Source organism: Chelonus insularis, unplaced genomic scaffold (genome assembly GCF_013357705.1).
Source record: "Chelonus insularis isolate UGA/USDA-ARS -01 unplaced genomic scaffold, ASM1335770v1 contig_175_pilon, whole genome shotgun sequence".
Lineage (NCBI taxonomy): Eukaryota > Metazoa > Arthropoda > Insecta > Hymenoptera > Braconidae > Chelonus > Chelonus insularis.
The window spans coordinates 1-15,402 of record NW_023276411.1 but is presented as its reverse complement, the minus strand read 5'-3'; the positions used below and the strand labels follow the sequence as shown (position 1 = coordinate 15,402).

Below are 15,402 nucleotides of genomic sequence, written 5' to 3'. Positions count from 1 at the left end.
TTTTTCGCTTTTTTCTTTTAATTTATTACATGTAATAAAGAAAAACTGATATAATATCACTTGATATCAGAGTGTATTTAGACTAGAAAGCAATTTAAAGCGATTTCGCGGCAAGAGGTCGCAAACAGTGTCGACGTTAGCGGCACATTCTAGAAGCAATCAATTGCATGTGTGTGATATGAAGTATGTATTGGTGTGTAAGTTTTTCAGAATGGCGACTATCTTCACTTAGAAGAGTACTTATTCCCGCCCATAAAACTTGTTAAGAAAACGTTTAATTAATTATTTTAATGTGCTTTTCAACGAGTGTATGTCAAAAATGATAATAGAAAATCCAGATCAGTTCAAGGCTTGGCTAACTGAAGTTTTGGAGCCTCTGTAAGTAGGCCAGCTTGTCTGATATTTTGGCTTGTGTGCGTTTAGAGTTGATAATGTAAATGGTTCATACATGTGCCTTTGCGTGTGGTATTTTATTTATCCATACTTTTAATTCATACCTTCCTCTAATATTTAATCAATTATAACTTATTATCTTATCTACTTTCGACACCCTTCTTATTTTTCATGGGTTATATTTTCTTTCTGATGATAAACTCTGTCACGCTTCTCCATTCCAATCTCAAAACTACACCGAATCACCAATCGATCTCTTTACTCACCTTCTCTACACGTTTTTCATAATAAGATTCAATTATTCTCTATTTACCTGAAGATATTACAAATAAAATAATCCTAACCTGTTATTTATTGTTTATATTAATCCAAAAAAAAAATCCACAGGTGTGATGCTGACCCAGCAGCATTGGCCAAGTATGTTTACGCATTGGTTAAGAAAGACAAAACTCTAGAAGAGTTAAGAGGAGGAATGGTTGAACAGCTGGACGTATTTTTACAACACGGTAAAGTGCTAGTGCTATAGAATGTTCAATTTATTATAGAGACCTTTGCAAATAAATTTTACAATAAGTATACTTAGTATACTGACCGCCAATATCATAAATATTCTATTCATATATAATTACTGAATAGATGTCCCAAATAATAGCTGTTATTTAGAACCTTAGTATTAGTCTTTAGAAAGTATTCACTATGACGATTTTAATAACAATTCAAAATTCTCGTTAAAGTCAAATATTCTGACTAATAACTGATTATATTGTTTATTGTAGAAACCAAAAAATTTGTGGATTTATTGTTTAAAACATTAGAAACTCAAAAGTATGTTTTACCTTCGAAAATGGTGACGACGCAGGAAGAAAATCTACCTACTACAGAAAATCCAACATCTCAACCAATTCCATCAGAGAAACTAGTAGATCCAATCATGTCTCAATTACCTCCGATTACAAATCCAGCATTATCAGTACAAGTAAATGGCTCAACGGTTGTGCCAGTAACTAAAAGAGAATCTCGGAAATCTGAATCAGAGAAGGATGATAAAGATAAAAGACCAAGGAGTCGGTAAGTTTTAAATTGATTGTAAAATCAATCAATTATATAACTTTTCAATTTAATTCTCATAAATAATTCATAAGAGTTATTATTTATTCTTTACTTTAACTTCATTGTTTCTGTTGATTTTATTTCAAAATTTTTATAAATCAAACTAGCCATAAATATTTTTTGTTTTGAAATTATTTCAACTATTTGTTTAATTTAATTTGAAAAAATGTTTTTTTTATCACTATCGTAATTGTCTCATATAATTCAATTGTCAATTAACGGTGACTTTAATTCATTAATCAATCATTAAATCAATTACACAGAGGTCGAGTTCGATCACGATCAAGGTCACGATCAAGATCGTGGGAGAGGGACCGCCGTAGGTCAAGGAGTAGAGAACACCTTCGTCGTGACCGGGAACGAGATCGAAGTAGGCCCTGGAGAAATAAATCACCTCCGTCAACAGTTAGACGACATGATAGAAGGTTTATATTTTTAATATTTATTTAGTGAAACATATTTAAATTTCAAACAACTTTTGCTCTTGTACTTTTATAGTTATTATTAGACAAAAATTTTTAATAATATCAATTTAATTTTAGACGTAGTCGAAGTCGGAGTCCATCTCCGTTACGAATACGAGTTGTTAGTGACAGGGATCATAGAACAAGGTTTCGAAATAGATCGCCTACACCATTGCGGTCTAGATCACGGTCTAGATCCCCGGATCGGAAAAAAGTGGACAGGTCAGAGAGAATTAATGAAGTGAGCAGATTAGACCGCATAGATGCCAGTCCCGGTGGTACTCCAACTCAGGATAGTAATCATGGAGACATAGATATGAGATTATCAACTACAAGTCAATCTATTCAAAGTGTTGTGGCTGTTGCTTCGAATATTCCAAATAATCAAACTGGACCATTTCCATCTAAAAGACGTTGCCGTGATTTTGATGGTATGGAAATTAATTTATGATTTTTAAAAAATATAATAAACAATCATCAATAATGAATGACAATATATTCTCTGATATGAAGTTGATTATTAATATAATGTTTAACGGTTTTTAGAAAAAGGGTATTGTATGCGTGGTGATCTTTGTCCTTACGATCATGGAACAGATCCAGTGGTTCTTGAAGATGTGGCACTAAGCCGTTTTATAAGCGTTGGACCTCACGGTGCTCAAGCTCCCGGTACGGTACCAGTAACGGCGATACCAGAACCACCTCCGGGGCATAATGGTAATGCTCCACCTCCTCATGTACCACTTGCAAGTTTGCCACCACCTCATCTACGAAATCAACATCATTCGAATATGGGTAAGCATATTATTTTAATAATATTTAAAAATAAAATATATTTATGAGCAACATAGGTTACTGATAAATAATTTTTTAATATAAAAATGAAATGTATCAGATGCTTTTGCAGAGTACAACCCAGATGCACCTAGTATGGAACCGCGATTACCATGGGGTAGACATCCTCAACCCAATGCTGGAATTTATGGACGTGGACAACGCGAGTTGATAAGTGTACCAGTGATTTCCCATCCTCCAGAAGTGACTCATCCTCCGGCTAATCCATTAAAACGAAAGCAAACTTTTGATTTTAATCGGCTTGGTCCTAAACAACGCATTGTTCATAATCCTGCTAATTGTTCCCTTGAACTTAAAAAAGTTCCACGAATTTTGAATAATATAACTCAATTGAATAATCATTTTTCAAAGTTCGGTAAAATTGTAAATATTCAAGTAAATTTCGGTGGCGACCCTGAGGCCGCCCTTGTAACATTTCAATTACCATCAGAGGCAAAAGCTGCATACCGGAGCACCGAGGCTGTGTTGAACAATAGATTTATCAAGGTGTTCTGGCACAATAATATTACCAATAATTCTGCTGGTGGTGCTATTGAAAATGTTCCTCCAAGCGTTCGTCCATCTGTAAAAGAAAGATTGGGAGCTGCTGTAACAGTAAAAACTGAAGAAAGTGAATACGTTCCTACGCGCCGTACAAATGATGATCAACAACAACAGCAAGTGACTCAAAGTTTAGTTCCTGCTGCACAAAAGATCGTTCCACCCGTTCCTTCACGAGAGGAGAAAGTTAATGCAATAAAAAAGACACAGGAAATGTTGGCTGTCAAGGAAACATTAAAGAAAAAACAGGAAGAAAAGCGTAAAGAAGCAATTAAGTTAACTGCTGATCTTCGTAAACGAAAACAAGATTTATTAGCCAAGCATTTAGGGGAAATCCGTACTTTGATTGATAAAGCTGAGAAAAATCCGGAACAGAAAGAAGCGATAATGTCAACGATTAAGATGATACAACAGGCTATTGATCAACTTCAAAAAGATCTTGCTTCGAATGGACAAACGGGAACAACAAAAACACCAATCAAATCACGAGAGCAAGCTCAAAAAGAAATTCTTGACGCTGAATTAGATCTTATGACTGCACAGCAAGAGGGCCAAGATGCTGGAGAGCTGCAGAAAAGGTTAAATGAATTAAAAGCTCAGGCTGCTGCTTTAGGTTTGAATACAAGTACAACAGCTGGAAGAGGTGTGAAACCTACGCGAGTAATCCGAGGTGGTCATGCTCTAACGTATCGTGGTCGTGGCCGAGGAGGTTTCACGCATGTTTCTGTAGATCATCGGCCAACTAGTCTACTGATTTCTGGTTATGAAACTGAAGAAAAAGCAGAGGTTCTTGCTCATTTCCAGGTAATTAATTGTTACAAAAACCTATTTGGGTAAAAATGAGAAAAATATTGTTTAAAAAATAATCATTTCAATTTCAGCAATTTGGAGAAATTATAAATCAAATAGTCGATGACGCAACGCCTTCAATTGTCTTGAACTTTAAATCGAGAAAAGAAGCCGAGGTTGCAATGGCAAAAGGTCGAACGTTCCAGGATAGACTATTATCTGTGACATGGGTTTCCAGTCATCATTTACATCGTGGTGGTGGAGGAGGTGGAATAAGTGCTAATTCGAATGCAGTCGTAGCTGCACGTTCCGAGCAAGCGCAAGTTCCTGATGAAGAGATCGATTTAGAGGTTGGCACGATACTATAAAAAAAATTAATACGATTGTCGTTAAATTTATCATCATAGCTTTTAATCAGAAAATTGGCTCTACGCTCCTATCTCATCAATGGAGAGAAACAATTTACAATTATTTGATTTATATTTTTTTAAATTAATTTAATAAGTAAGCTGAGATATTTTTATTTTCAATGATTAATTCATAGGGAACTGCGGAAACGTTACTTTTGGAAGAAAATGAAGAAGAAGAAGATGAAGACGGAGAATCTAGAAGTTGGCGACGATAGCAGCATCGACAATTGTGACAATATTTTGCTGCTAATAAATACAGTCACAGACCCACTTATCTTTTGAGTGAGCGCATGCCCGGTTCTAGTGTCTACGTTGCACCAATGTCGACTAGTGCATTTGGGCTTTCATTTTTTAAACTCTCAAGACGTATGCACGTCAACGTTACTATAAATGTTATACTTGTTATATTAAATGTACCATGCGCGATATTGGTAGCATAAAATATGCTACATATCGAATCTAAGTATCATACATAGACAAAACTAATATACAAATTTTCAAAAAGATAAAATTAATTATTAGAAAAGAAAAAATGAACAAACAAAAAATCAATCAAGCGAAATTATCTCATTATTTGTAGAATAAAGTCGCTATGTTTTGTATGGGACTTATGCAAATTATTGCTCCGATTCTATCAATTGTCCTTCGGCTATAATTTCATTCGTGTATTACTTATATATATATATAAATATTATATATTATTTTTGTCCTTTCCAATATCCTATAGTTTTTTTTAAATGCACACGATCAAACGTTAGACTAAGAATACGCCAAAAATGTGCCAGTCTATTTCAAAGTCTATGTTTATAAATTCTGATGCATCAATTTAATTTTATGTGACAATTTTTTTAATCTTCTTATTTTCATTGTAAAAATAAATTTCTCAAGATTTTTTCTTTTAAATGACATGAAAGAAATACTTAAAAAAATATGAAATGACAAATATCAAAAAAATATAATGTTTGTACTTCAAGTGAATTTTATTTTATCGTTTTGATTATTATTTTAAAATATTTTTCAATTATTATAAGATCCATTTAATTATTAATCATGATCGTTAAAATGATTAATACTGAAAATATCTAGTAAAAAGCTCTGATTTTTGATCCATTATTCATTAATATCAACGACGACTGCTCCTTTGTTAGGCGAAGTACTTTTGATTATTTCATTCGAATCATTCTTTTTGGTATAAACCCTTCGTCATGGAGAAACCCAACAGGCTAAAAGACTTCCTAAAAGTAATTGGGCTACTGGCAAAATTGCCATTGGTAAATTAACAGCAGTACTATGAGACGATCCATGATACGCTCCACGGATCACCCATCCTCCAAGGCCTACGGACTTATTTGTGCTTGTGAATAATGCAGCTAAGAGAACATTCCTTGAGAGCCATTGAGAACAGAGCATCCAACAGAGTCCAGCTATCAACATTTGTCCCAGGCATGCTATAAAAGTTAATTAATAATAAAAATTGATAATTCATTTCAGAATTTTAGAAAAATTTTACCAATTAATACACAGAGTAAAACATCTAGGGCTTGAAGAGAAGCAGAATCAGCAGTAATTGCATCACAGAACCAATGGAAGGCCGTCACTAGCAACAATCCTAAAGGTATCCAATTTGTTTGAAGGCCATTGTAGTAGGAATCTAACTTGGGGATTAATGTCCGAAAAACTATTCCAAGGCTTAAAGGCACTAAGGTACTATAAATTATTTCTCCAAGGTTAATTCCTACAAGAGGAGGAGTGGATGCTCCTAACTGAAAATTTATTAATATTAATTGTTTTAATTAAACGTACTAATTCGTATATATATATTTGTTTTTGTAATAATTTTGTTTTATCACCATAAAATAAAGCAGAAATGGAGATATTAAAAGTCCTCCCAAGTGACAGATCAAAGTCGTTATGATACTTGTTGCTAAATCAGCATTTGCTAAACGACTTAGAGCAAAACTTACATTAAATGGAGGTGGCATACAGTAAAAAATCTAAAGATAATGAGAGATATATTAATGGATGTTCAATTATTAAAAATTGTAAAAATTTATTCTTTCTAAAAAATTTTAATGTGTGACAAAAGTAAAAAAATCTAAATTAATTAATATTTAAAAACTGTGAAATTATGTTATAACTATATTAATTTTATAGAAAAACATAGATGTGAAATTAAATAACAATAATAAAAATGTGAGTCGATAACACTTAAAGATAATAAATGTAAAACATTTTACGTACCGTGAAAAATAAAGTTCATTAAATATACTTATTATAAATCATAAGAATACGAATAGCAAATAAACGTTGAAGAATATTATAAATAAAAATAACTGTAATAAAACTAAATAAGTTATAATGAAATTTTGCTATAATAATAAACAAATAAAATATTTACTTAATATTAAATACTTTTCTGTATATAAATTAATATTTATTTGTGCATATTATTACCTCCATCCCTTTCAAAAGCCATATGTTAACATTAACATAAATTAATAGACAACTTGCAACTCTAGCTAAAAGAGGCATTAAAATATACATGAAAGCCATGACAAATGCTATGAGATATCCATCACAGAGTACAGAGTATAATGCTTTAGGGCTACAAATCAGGCCGGCTTCAAAATACGTTATTGGCACTGCTAAATACCATACAATAATGTTTCCATTAATTACTCCTGAAATTTTGACAGAATAAGATATATATTATTATATACATTGAGTATCTAGACTTTTCATTTTATTAAATGTATGTTAAAAGATTCGAAATTTTCTATTTAGATGGACACGGAATTTATTTTTACCATTTGCACCACCTATTCTAGGTTGCACTGATGCAAAAAGCATGCATAATAACATTAGAATAAAAAATCCATAACGAGATATTATATCAAGATCTCTTCTGTGCTTTGATGATAGTAATGGTTGCGAGCTTTCTAAAGTCATTTTGCTTCTTTTTAATTGTAATAATACCAGTTTAATTCTTCTTTTAGGATAACTTTATCTGAAAAATGATATAAATATTATTATTATTATTAATTGATACGATGAATTAAAAAACTTCAGCTGAATCTTTTAAATAATCAATTTCTTATCCATCCAGGGATGATAAAAAATATATCTTACCCATTTGAAATTTTTCCATAATCATTGGATGATTAGTGATATGCATCCAAAAAATGTGCATCATCTTAATGCAAGCAAAAAGTAGCTGATTCATGCAGTCAATTATTAAAAAGTAATAATATTTTCTAGTGCTTGCATAAAGTCTAAATTATGGTGAATCGTAAACTTGATGAATAAAATTGCTATATTTTCTTAGAAAAATGCATTATAATGACTAGATATTAATAAATGTGTGGAAAGGTTGATAATAAAAAATTGAAATATTTTTAAGATAATAAGAGAATAATTTATTATCAATTTTTCAAAATTTATTCTACATGATTTCTAGGTTCTAAATAGTTAATTTAGTTTGATTTTTAAAATATAGTATTATGCTTCTATGAAACTAATTTATATTGATTATCAAGCCAAGCAAATGAAAATTATTTAAATACAATTTTATCTAATAAATACCGTAAAAAGGACATTTTCCTTTAAAAATTATATTCACAGAAAATTCAAAATTAATTTATTATTAATGTATATTCAAAAAATTTATCTCTACATATTAATAATAAATTATTTTATTCTATAACTTAATCGAACTTCATTCATAATGCGTTAATTAACTTGTAAATGTACTTTATGCTCACAAAATATAGATCACAGGATAAAGTAATCAGTACCGAATAAAATGATTAAAAACCTAAACGTCATTAATTCAGTAATTTACAACTAAACGTTATGTCGAATTTTATTGAAAAATATATAAAAAAATCCACTTTATGGAACTGAATTTTTTTGTTTATTTTTTTTGTGCAGTTACGATGGCAAGACTGAACAAACTGCATTGTTGCCAACTTGAGACGTGGTAAGTTCAAGACGTGAAAGGCGGAGCTCAGTTTCGTTTTTTGATAGTAGGGAGCGGAAAAAAACAGAGAAACAGTAGCCGAGAGATTGTATGAAAGCACAATTGTAAAGGATATGAAAATAATGGAAATAGTTTCTCTTGGTTACATTATTTTCTAAGTTCTCGTGGCTCAGATAGAAGAGTAATCAAAGTCAGATTACGAAACGGTTTTTATAGCCACTCATTGATAAGGAATTTGATTCTTTATTAAATAAGTTATTCCTTTTTTTGTAATTGTTTTTCGAGAAAATTATTTACAACAAGAAAAAATGCAAAATTGAATTGATTTCAAACGATAGACAATTTAATTCTCATCTGATAAGTGTCTATATCAACTGATCTGTCTTTTCTGATCATAGTTACAAGTCCAGCTGGAATTATGGCGGTTAAAGTGTTATCAGGAAAGGTTTTTCTCTTAATAACCGGTGCAAGTCAAGGAATTGGCCAGCAAATTGCTGTAACTTTTTCCGAATTATTAAGTGAAAATTCACAAATTTTACTATTCGCTAGAAATGAAAAGGGATTAAAGGAAACTGTCGAAAGGATAGGCAAGAATACTACAGTTAACTACGTTAGCATTGATTTATCATTAGCGAAAGCTAATGAACTTACTGGTATGATTACTCTTATGATCTATTAATTATTTAAAAAAAAATTAGTTATAAATATAATTTTTTAATTTTAGAAATTATAAATAAATATGTGAATCCATTGGAATATGATCGTGCAGTTGTTGTACAAAATGCTGGTACGATTGGAGATTTATCAAAATCTACAGTTGATATGGACGATTTCGACGTTTGGAGAAAGTACTATGATTTAAATGTATTTTCCCCAGCAGTGTTGAACTCTGTTTTTATGAAAATTTTTAACAACGTTAGAACTGAAAAACTTGTAATTAACATCACTTCAAAATGTGGCATTGTACCTTTTAAATCAATGGGATACTACTGTTCTGGTAAAGCTGCTAGAGAGATGTATTTTAAAGTAATTATCACACTAAAAGAGCCTGTATTATTTTACAATTATTTACAAAATATAAATATAAATGACGATGTTATTTTAATTTTTAAACAGGTATTTGCTGATGAATTTCCATTAGTCAACGTTCTTAATTATTCTCCAGGACCAGTAGAAACAGGCATGTTACGTACTGCATCAGAAACAGCTTCTGATGCAGACACAAAAGAAATGTTTACTACGATGCGACAAGAAAAAAGACAACTCACTACTGAACAAACAGTCAATCGTCTTGTTCAAATACTCAAAGAGCAAAAATATACTTCTGGCGATCATATTGATTATTTTGATCAAATATAAATATATTTTTATTTTATTTTTATAAAGTTTTACATAACTAATGTTATGGATTATCAATGATATTAATCGTAAAATATTATAATATATAAAACATTAAATACTCAAATAATTTACAAAATTGTTATCAAAAATTTGATCGTGAATAATATAAAAAATTCTATATTATCAATATAGAGTGTTGTATCTAACTACTAATCTTCTTGAATTGGTTGATGATATGCAGAGGGATACTTAATCATTCTCCAATCAATGAGAATTACTAATAATATCATAATGAAGAACAATCCAGCTGATAAAAGATATGCTGGTAAAGGATATATTGGTGGCATATAATTTGAATATATCACAGTGTACAAAGTGACACCTCCTAGAGGTAGTAATGTCTCCAAGAATGTAATTATTGAGAATATTTTACCTGAAATAAAATAAATGTTAATTGTTGATTGTTCATAAAGTATAATAATAATAATTATTATTATTGTTACTTGCTATACTTTTAAATGAATGTACTAAATTAACTTAAAAATTATAATACGTAGTTAATAGTACCGATATCTTCAGAAGGAGCAGATGTAGACAAAATTGATCTAACTGTTGGTGAAATTATACCAGAAAGTGATCCTGTTATGCTTACTACGTACAAGTGCCAAGGTTTTGTGGTAAAAGCTTTTATTATCGCTGCTATAAATCCAGATAAACATCCCATTAATGCATTTTGAACATCTGAAAAACCTAAAATAAATATATATTTTATTAAACCAAGTTTATGTAATAATTAAATACATATGTAATCATAAAATAATTTACCTAAATAATTTTTCATAAGTTTGAGTATTAGAAACATGCCTACAACTGACAAAAAAATAGATATGCTATGGTAGGTTGAAAACTTTACAGAATCCCAGCCAAGTCTAATATTTGCAAATAAATAATTAATCTGTGCATTTCCATCTGCAATTATTACGAAGATTGCAAGTATTGAAATACAACTCCAAAGAACCCAACGGTTTAATCCAGGACGTTTTTTTGTAGTCGTTACAAATAATTCCTTGACCAATTTTAAATCAAACGGATTTCCCCATTTTTCCTTTAAATAAAATTAAATTAAATTTAATTTAACTCTTTTTATTCATAATTTTTCAGTAAAGTAAAATAAAATACTTACATTTGTTTCATTTTGAATAGTTTCAGGTACATAAAATGTAACATAAAGAAAAGCAATACATGCGATAATAAAACTAATAGCATATAAAATTAAATATCCAAATTGTTTAAATATTAGTGGACCAATAAAAGTACCAATAACTAGTCCAGAAGTAATAGCACCTTCTAAACAAGCTAAATGCCAAGTTCGCTTATCACTGCTTATAATGTCTGAGATAAAACAAAAAGATGCTAACATTACTCCTGCTCCACCACCACATAGAGATGAAGGTATTGTGGTTAAAAGAAATAACCATGGATTTACATCCCATAAATTTAATATTGATACCATAAAATAATGAAGTGCAGGTCCTAGAAGAAGGAATATTACATAATATATTTTTCATATCATTTGAAATTTTAATTTTAAATTGTAAAATTGTCAGTACCTAGATATCCAACTATTAATAATGGTTTTCTACCAAATTTATCACTCCAAGGACCAAGAAATAATATTAAAGCAGCCGGAATAATGCCATCTAATAGTGAATCACATAATATAATATAACTAGCATGTGGTTGGACAATCTTATCAATATCTAGAGCTTCTTGACTGCTACTATTGGTGTGAAGAAGATCACATGAGTTTTTATTTGAGATATACGTTTTGCAAGTGCGATACATTATCATATCAGAAAAAATCGTTTCTGTGAACAGACAAATAATAGAAATTTTTATTTTTCAATTGTGATAATCAAGTAACAGTTGCCTACTAATTAGTGATATTATAATGCAGTAATAAAGAATAATTAATTATCAATACTTCTACCTGTCATTCCATAATTAAAGAATAATAAAAAAATAGAAGGTTCCATATAAGTGAATCTTCGCCATCCTCTAGTTAAAATAGCTTTATTTTCAATATCCATTCTCTATTTTCTAATGTAACTGTTAATTTTAAGGTTAAACATAAGAAGAAGAAGTAAATAGTGGCAAGATTTGTGTAAAACTTATCAATTCATAAAACAAATAATAAAGACACTGGGATGTTGGTGACAGTATTGTTCATACATCTATGAACATCTGTAGATTTGATAGGTATACCTCATATGTGAAGAATTGTTTCACAACATGATAACAAGTTAACAATTCTCTTTGTCTATCTGATGTAGCTTAGATTTTCGCCATGTCATACGATATAATTAACTCTGTTAGCAATGCCTGTAAATATAAATTTATCAGTGATTATTTCAATCAAGTATTTACTATTTTAACTAAAGAATAAACCTTTTTTAAAAGTGATAATATTCATACCTGTAATCAATATCACATTTCTATTATTTAAAGTAAAATGATTGTTCGTCAAGGCTAAAAGAAAATATGGGCACACTAGAACAGCTGTTTTATGTTTACCAACAAAGAATTGAGAACTTTGATCAATTTAAAAATTCTTGATATGATAATGGATGACAAAGAATCATTATCTGACAGACCACCAACTCCAACAGAAGAAGATTGCTGTGGAAATTCATGTAATCCTTGTATCTTTGATATTCATAAAAAGTTAATAGACCAATGGGATGATAATAAAAAGAGTAATTCAAAAATAAAATCTAAGAATTTACTTGTACCAACGTTATATAAAACATTTAAAGTGATTAAAATTAATGAAATTAATGATGATTACCTAACAATAATATTGCATTATGAAGATGATAGTCACAGCTGTATTTTTCTAAATCCTGGACAGCATGTTATCATCAACCTTCTGACATGGTCAAAACCATTTACACCAATTACTTGGAATAATAATAATATCGAATTTTTAGTTAGAGTTTATCCAAATAGTACTTTTACAAATAAATTAAAAAATCTTCAAGTTGGAGATCAAGTCAAAATCCGAGGTCCTTATGGCGAATTTTTATACTTTCAGAATAGTTTCAAAAAGATTATTATGTATTGTATTGGAAGTGGAATAGCAGCATTTTATCCAATAATTCAATCTATAGTTAATAATGATTTAGAAGAAACTCGAATTAAATTATTTGCTGGTTTCAGATCTGTGTGTCAAATTCCTTTAAAACAACGACTGCAGTTGTTGGCTGATTATTGGAATGTTGAGTTTACAATTCATGTAACAGAAGTAGGTATGTAATAGTATATAACAATTGCAAATTAAGCTTATTAAATTTATAAAAATGTCATTTTCAGAAGAAATAACAACTATCCATAATATTCAAATTAAAAAAGAAAAGATTAATGAAAATAATTATAAAGCAGTACTACAAAAAGAATCATCTGAATCAACTTTAGTATTGATATGTGGTAATGAAGAATTTAATGAAGCACTATCACAATGGACACAAGAGTGCAATCATATTAACTATTATGTGTTTAAGTAAACGATAATATTTATTTTTTATATGTTATCTATCTAATAAATTATTTTAATAAAGGGCAGGATATTTTCGTTTTGCAATTAGGACAGATACCATGTATTCTATCAAAAAGCACGGAACTTTCTGCTATTACTTGCAACCACTGAAATTATACAATAATTTTGGTAAAACTTATCATCAAGATAAAGTGAGGAAAGATTTTATCAAAGATCTATACTACTTACCTGACGTAGACAAGAAGTATGAAAATGTTTTTGGCATTTTCCGTTATTACAAACTATCGATGGAGACTGTCCATCTTCTCCTTCATTCGAAAAGCAAATACAACACTCTTTATCAGAAACAATACCATCTGATTCAATTAGCTTCTCTTGTTTAGGCTTTGGTAATTCAGGTAGTTCTAATAAATCTAATAAATTTTTTACCACAGATTTATGACTGGTCCACATCTAGAAATGGAATATTTCAATCAAACTCTAATGAATTTATCTTTTAGTTATCAATTCATTAGGCAGAATAACTTACTTGTAGATTGTTACTAATTAAATCTTGACATTTCGATACTTCATCTTCACTTCCTAAAATTTTAATCTCTTGAAGAGCATCAGGATTAAGAGGATCAAGTGTGATAAGAAGTGATAGAGCAGGATTTAAATAAATCCTTCGATGCAAGTGGAAAGGTTTTGGATTGATAGGGTCTAAAACCCAGCAATTTCTAAAAAAAATTTCAATATTTTAACTATAAATAATGATGAAAAATAATTGAATAACTAACTTATCAATATCGTATAAATTAGTCCAAGTATCTTCTAAAACATCAGTTCTGGTTTTCAATGTTTCTGCTGCTTCACTCAATGTTGATATACAAGTTTCTAAAGGTGACCAGGATGATAACGTTGGTAAATCAGATGAAACAAATGTCCATTGACTAGTAGATATTTTTTTGTACTTGAGAATCATAGATGTATTTTTATATTCAAGTTTTACTAGATTTAAATTATCACCTGCTGATATAGTTATATCCTGAAATACATACATTATTTAATAAATAATCATGTTGATATTGAAAAATAATAATTACTTACAGGAATTGTTAAAGCAGTCTTTAGCTCATCTAAAATATCGTGATTAGACCAATCAATTTGAAATTTATAATCAAAGGTCTGTTTCTTCATAACAGTATTCTGAAATAAACAAAAAATCGTATTAAATGATTATAATAATAAAAAATTAAATGAAACTCAGTACTTACCAGCAACTTTTGAAGCTGACTTAAAAATGCCATGACTGAGTTGGAATTTTCTAACATCACAGATACTTTAGCAGTAAAATCAGTTCCATAAGTTAAAGAAACACTTTCACCAAAAAATATTCTTGCACCTTGCAATTTTGGATACTCTGGTACTTTTAGTTTAATCTTCATTTGTATTTCATTATTAATATTTAATAAACCATACCACGTGACTGGTTTTTCACTGATGAGAACCAAATGAGGATGCCATTTAATTATTTCTTGATATTCATTCATGATAATAATCTTATTGGAACCACTTGAACTATATTATAGCTTTATTCAAATTTAGGTTATTTTTATTAATATCACATATTATTTCTATTTCTAGTTGTTTAAATAATAAATTCAACAATTCATTTTCACTATCATTTATTTGAACTACAGTAATATTAAACCTTATAGAATGTGGATAAAAATAATGTAATATAATATTCTTGATGGACAGCTGAAGTGGTGGATGTTTACTAATACCACAAATGCGTAATCGTATCGAAATGTAATTGATCGGGTACGAAGAAATTGAATTTATTATACAATTATGAATGTTTCAAGGAAATAATTCCATCGAAGAGAAGACCAGATGGTATCAACATAGTTACAAAACTGAAAGAACTTGTTTTTAACACACAGAAGTTTTTGAATATTTTCAATTAAATATTGTAAGTTA

At 29.6% G+C, this 15,402-nt stretch overlaps 6 protein-coding genes across 10 annotated transcripts; 3 read left to right on the top strand and 3 right to left on the bottom strand.

Moving 5' to 3' along the window:
* The first annotated feature begins 181 nt into the window (after positions 1–181).
* Positions 182–5,280, top strand: LOC118064243 (RNA-binding protein 26-like). Of its 2 annotated transcripts, none has more exons than XM_035078711.1 (9): positions 182–378; positions 781–899; positions 1,170–1,461; positions 1,767–1,928; positions 2,046–2,398; positions 2,514–2,762; positions 2,875–4,166; positions 4,244–4,501; positions 4,696–5,280. In XM_035078711.1, the coding sequence occupies exons 1-9, from the start codon at positions 311–313 to the stop codon at positions 4,774–4,776; spliced, it is 2,874 nt and encodes a 957-aa protein (XP_034934602.1). In that variant the 5' UTR covers positions 182–310; the 3' UTR covers positions 4,777–5,280. The 2 variants fall into 2 exon arrangements, with proteins under 2 accessions (XP_034934602.1, XP_034934601.1); XM_035078710.1 differs by having other exon boundaries at positions 2,863–4,166.
* Positions 5,281–5,567: 287 nt separating this feature from the next.
* On the bottom strand, positions 5,568–8,538 carry LOC118064248 (sodium/bile acid cotransporter 7-like). 3 transcript variants are annotated; one of them, XM_035078727.1, is made up of 6 exons: positions 8,323–8,538; positions 7,369–7,568; positions 7,016–7,242; positions 6,412–6,555; positions 6,072–6,324; positions 5,568–6,009 (listed from the first exon to the last, which is right to left on the bottom strand). In XM_035078727.1, exons 2-6 carry the CDS (start codon positions 7,508–7,510, stop codon positions 5,765–5,767), a joined length of 1,011 nt encoding a protein of 336 aa, XP_034934618.1. In that variant the 5' UTR covers positions 7,511–7,568; positions 8,323–8,538; the 3' UTR covers positions 5,568–5,764. The 3 variants fall into 3 exon arrangements, with proteins under 3 accessions (XP_034934618.1, XP_034934619.1, XP_034934617.1); XM_035078728.1 differs by lacking the exon at positions 8,323–8,538 and adding an exon at positions 8,144–8,171; XM_035078726.1 differs by lacking the exon at positions 8,323–8,538 and adding an exon at positions 7,691–7,886.
* A 13-nt stretch (positions 8,539–8,551) lies between these two features.
* LOC118064251 (sepiapterin reductase-like) lies at positions 8,552–10,661 on the top strand. Its single transcript, XM_035078731.1, has 3 exons — positions 8,552–9,193; positions 9,265–9,566; positions 9,657–10,661. The coding sequence occupies exons 1-3, from the start codon at positions 8,959–8,961 to the stop codon at positions 9,897–9,899; spliced, it is 780 nt and encodes a 259-aa protein (XP_034934622.1). The 5' UTR covers positions 8,552–8,958; the 3' UTR covers positions 9,900–10,661.
* LOC118064246 (proton-coupled folate transporter-like) lies at positions 10,055–12,011 on the bottom strand. The gene is made up of 6 exons (XM_035078724.1): positions 11,872–12,011; positions 11,492–11,749; positions 11,065–11,414; positions 10,707–10,986; positions 10,449–10,631; positions 10,055–10,314 (listed from the first exon to the last, which is right to left on the bottom strand). The coding sequence occupies exons 1-6, from the start codon at positions 11,969–11,971 to the stop codon at positions 10,091–10,093; spliced, it is 1,395 nt and encodes a 464-aa protein (XP_034934615.1). The 5' UTR covers positions 11,972–12,011; the 3' UTR covers positions 10,055–10,090.
* A 407-nt stretch (positions 12,012–12,418) lies between these two features.
* On the top strand, positions 12,419–13,505 carry LOC118064250 (NADH-cytochrome b5 reductase-like). 2 transcript variants are annotated; one of them, XM_035078729.1, is made up of 2 exons: positions 12,419–13,189; positions 13,254–13,505. In XM_035078729.1, the coding sequence occupies exons 1-2, from the start codon at positions 12,448–12,450 to the stop codon at positions 13,442–13,444; spliced, it is 933 nt and encodes a 310-aa protein (XP_034934620.1). In that variant the 5' UTR covers positions 12,419–12,447; the 3' UTR covers positions 13,445–13,505. The 2 variants fall into 2 exon arrangements, with proteins under 2 accessions (XP_034934620.1, XP_034934621.1); XM_035078730.1 differs by having other exon boundaries at positions 12,419–13,185; positions 13,254–13,375.
* On the bottom strand, positions 13,470–15,376 carry LOC118064247 (E3 ubiquitin-protein ligase FANCL-like). Its single transcript, XM_035078725.1, has 6 exons — positions 14,694–15,376; positions 14,527–14,625; positions 14,217–14,464; positions 13,967–14,156; positions 13,666–13,890; positions 13,470–13,583 (listed from the first exon to the last, which is right to left on the bottom strand). The coding sequence occupies exons 1-6, from the start codon at positions 14,967–14,969 to the stop codon at positions 13,485–13,487; spliced, it is 1,137 nt and encodes a 378-aa protein (XP_034934616.1). The 5' UTR covers positions 14,970–15,376; the 3' UTR covers positions 13,470–13,484.
* Positions 15,377–15,402: the final 26 nt, after the last annotated feature.

Excerpts from the sequence above, each read along its gene's own strand:
- LOC118064243 (XM_035078710.1), top strand. The coding sequence starts at position 311 with ATGTCAAAAATGATAATAGAAAATCCAGATCAGTTCAAGGCTTGGCTA. Across the intron at positions 1,462-1,766 it reads GATAAAAGACCAAGGAGTCG|AGGTCGAGTTCGATCACGAT; the intron begins GTAAGTTTTAAA and ends TCAATTACACAG. Across the intron at positions 4,502-4,695 it reads ATGAAGAGATCGATTTAGAG|GGAACTGCGGAAACGTTACT; the intron begins GTTGGCACGATA and ends ATTAATTCATAG.
- LOC118064248 (XM_035078727.1), bottom strand. The coding sequence starts at position 7,510 with ATGACTTTAGAAAGCTCGCAACCATTACTATCATCAAAGCACAGAAGA. Across the intron at positions 7,243-7,368 it reads TAGAATAGGTGGTGCAAATG|GAGTAATTAATGGAAACATT; the intron begins GTAAAAATAAAT and ends TCAAAATTTCAG. Across the intron at positions 6,010-6,071 it reads TTTACTCTGTGTATTAATTG|CATGCCTGGGACAAATGTTG; the intron begins GTAAAATTTTTC and ends TAACTTTTATAG.
- LOC118064251 (XM_035078731.1), top strand. The coding sequence starts at position 8,959 with ATGGCGGTTAAAGTGTTATCAGGAAAGGTTTTTCTCTTAATAACCGGT. Across the intron at positions 9,194-9,264 it reads GAAAGCTAATGAACTTACTG|AAATTATAAATAAATATGTG; the intron begins GTATGATTACTC and ends TTTTAATTTTAG. Across the intron at positions 9,567-9,656 it reads CTAGAGAGATGTATTTTAAA|GTATTTGCTGATGAATTTCC; the intron begins GTAATTATCACA and ends ATTTTTAAACAG.
- LOC118064246 (XM_035078724.1), bottom strand. The coding sequence starts at position 11,971 with ATGGATATTGAAAATAAAGCTATTTTAACTAGAGGATGGCGAAGATTC. Across the intron at positions 11,415-11,491 it reads ATTAATAGTTGGATATCTAG|GACCTGCACTTCATTATTTT; the intron begins GTACTGACAATT and ends TCCTTCTTCTAG. Across the intron at positions 10,632-10,706 it reads ACTTATGAAAAATTATTTAG|GTTTTTCAGATGTTCAAAAT; the intron begins GTAAATTATTTT and ends TATTTATTTTAG.
- LOC118064250 (XM_035078729.1), top strand. The coding sequence starts at position 12,448 with ATGTTTACCAACAAAGAATTGAGAACTTTGATCAATTTAAAAATTCTT. Across the intron at positions 13,190-13,253 it reads AATTCATGTAACAGAAGTAG|AAGAAATAACAACTATCCAT; the intron begins GTATGTAATAGT and ends TGTCATTTTCAG.
- LOC118064247 (XM_035078725.1), bottom strand. The coding sequence starts at position 14,969 with ATGAATGAATATCAAGAAATAATTAAATGGCATCCTCATTTGGTTCTC. Across the intron at positions 14,626-14,693 it reads GTCAGCTTCAAAAGTTGCTG|AATACTGTTATGAAGAAACA; the intron begins GTAAGTACTGAG and ends TGTTTATTTCAG. Across the intron at positions 14,157-14,216 it reads AATTTATACGATATTGATAA|AAATTGCTGGGTTTTAGACC; the intron begins GTTAGTTATTCA and ends AATTTTTTTTAG.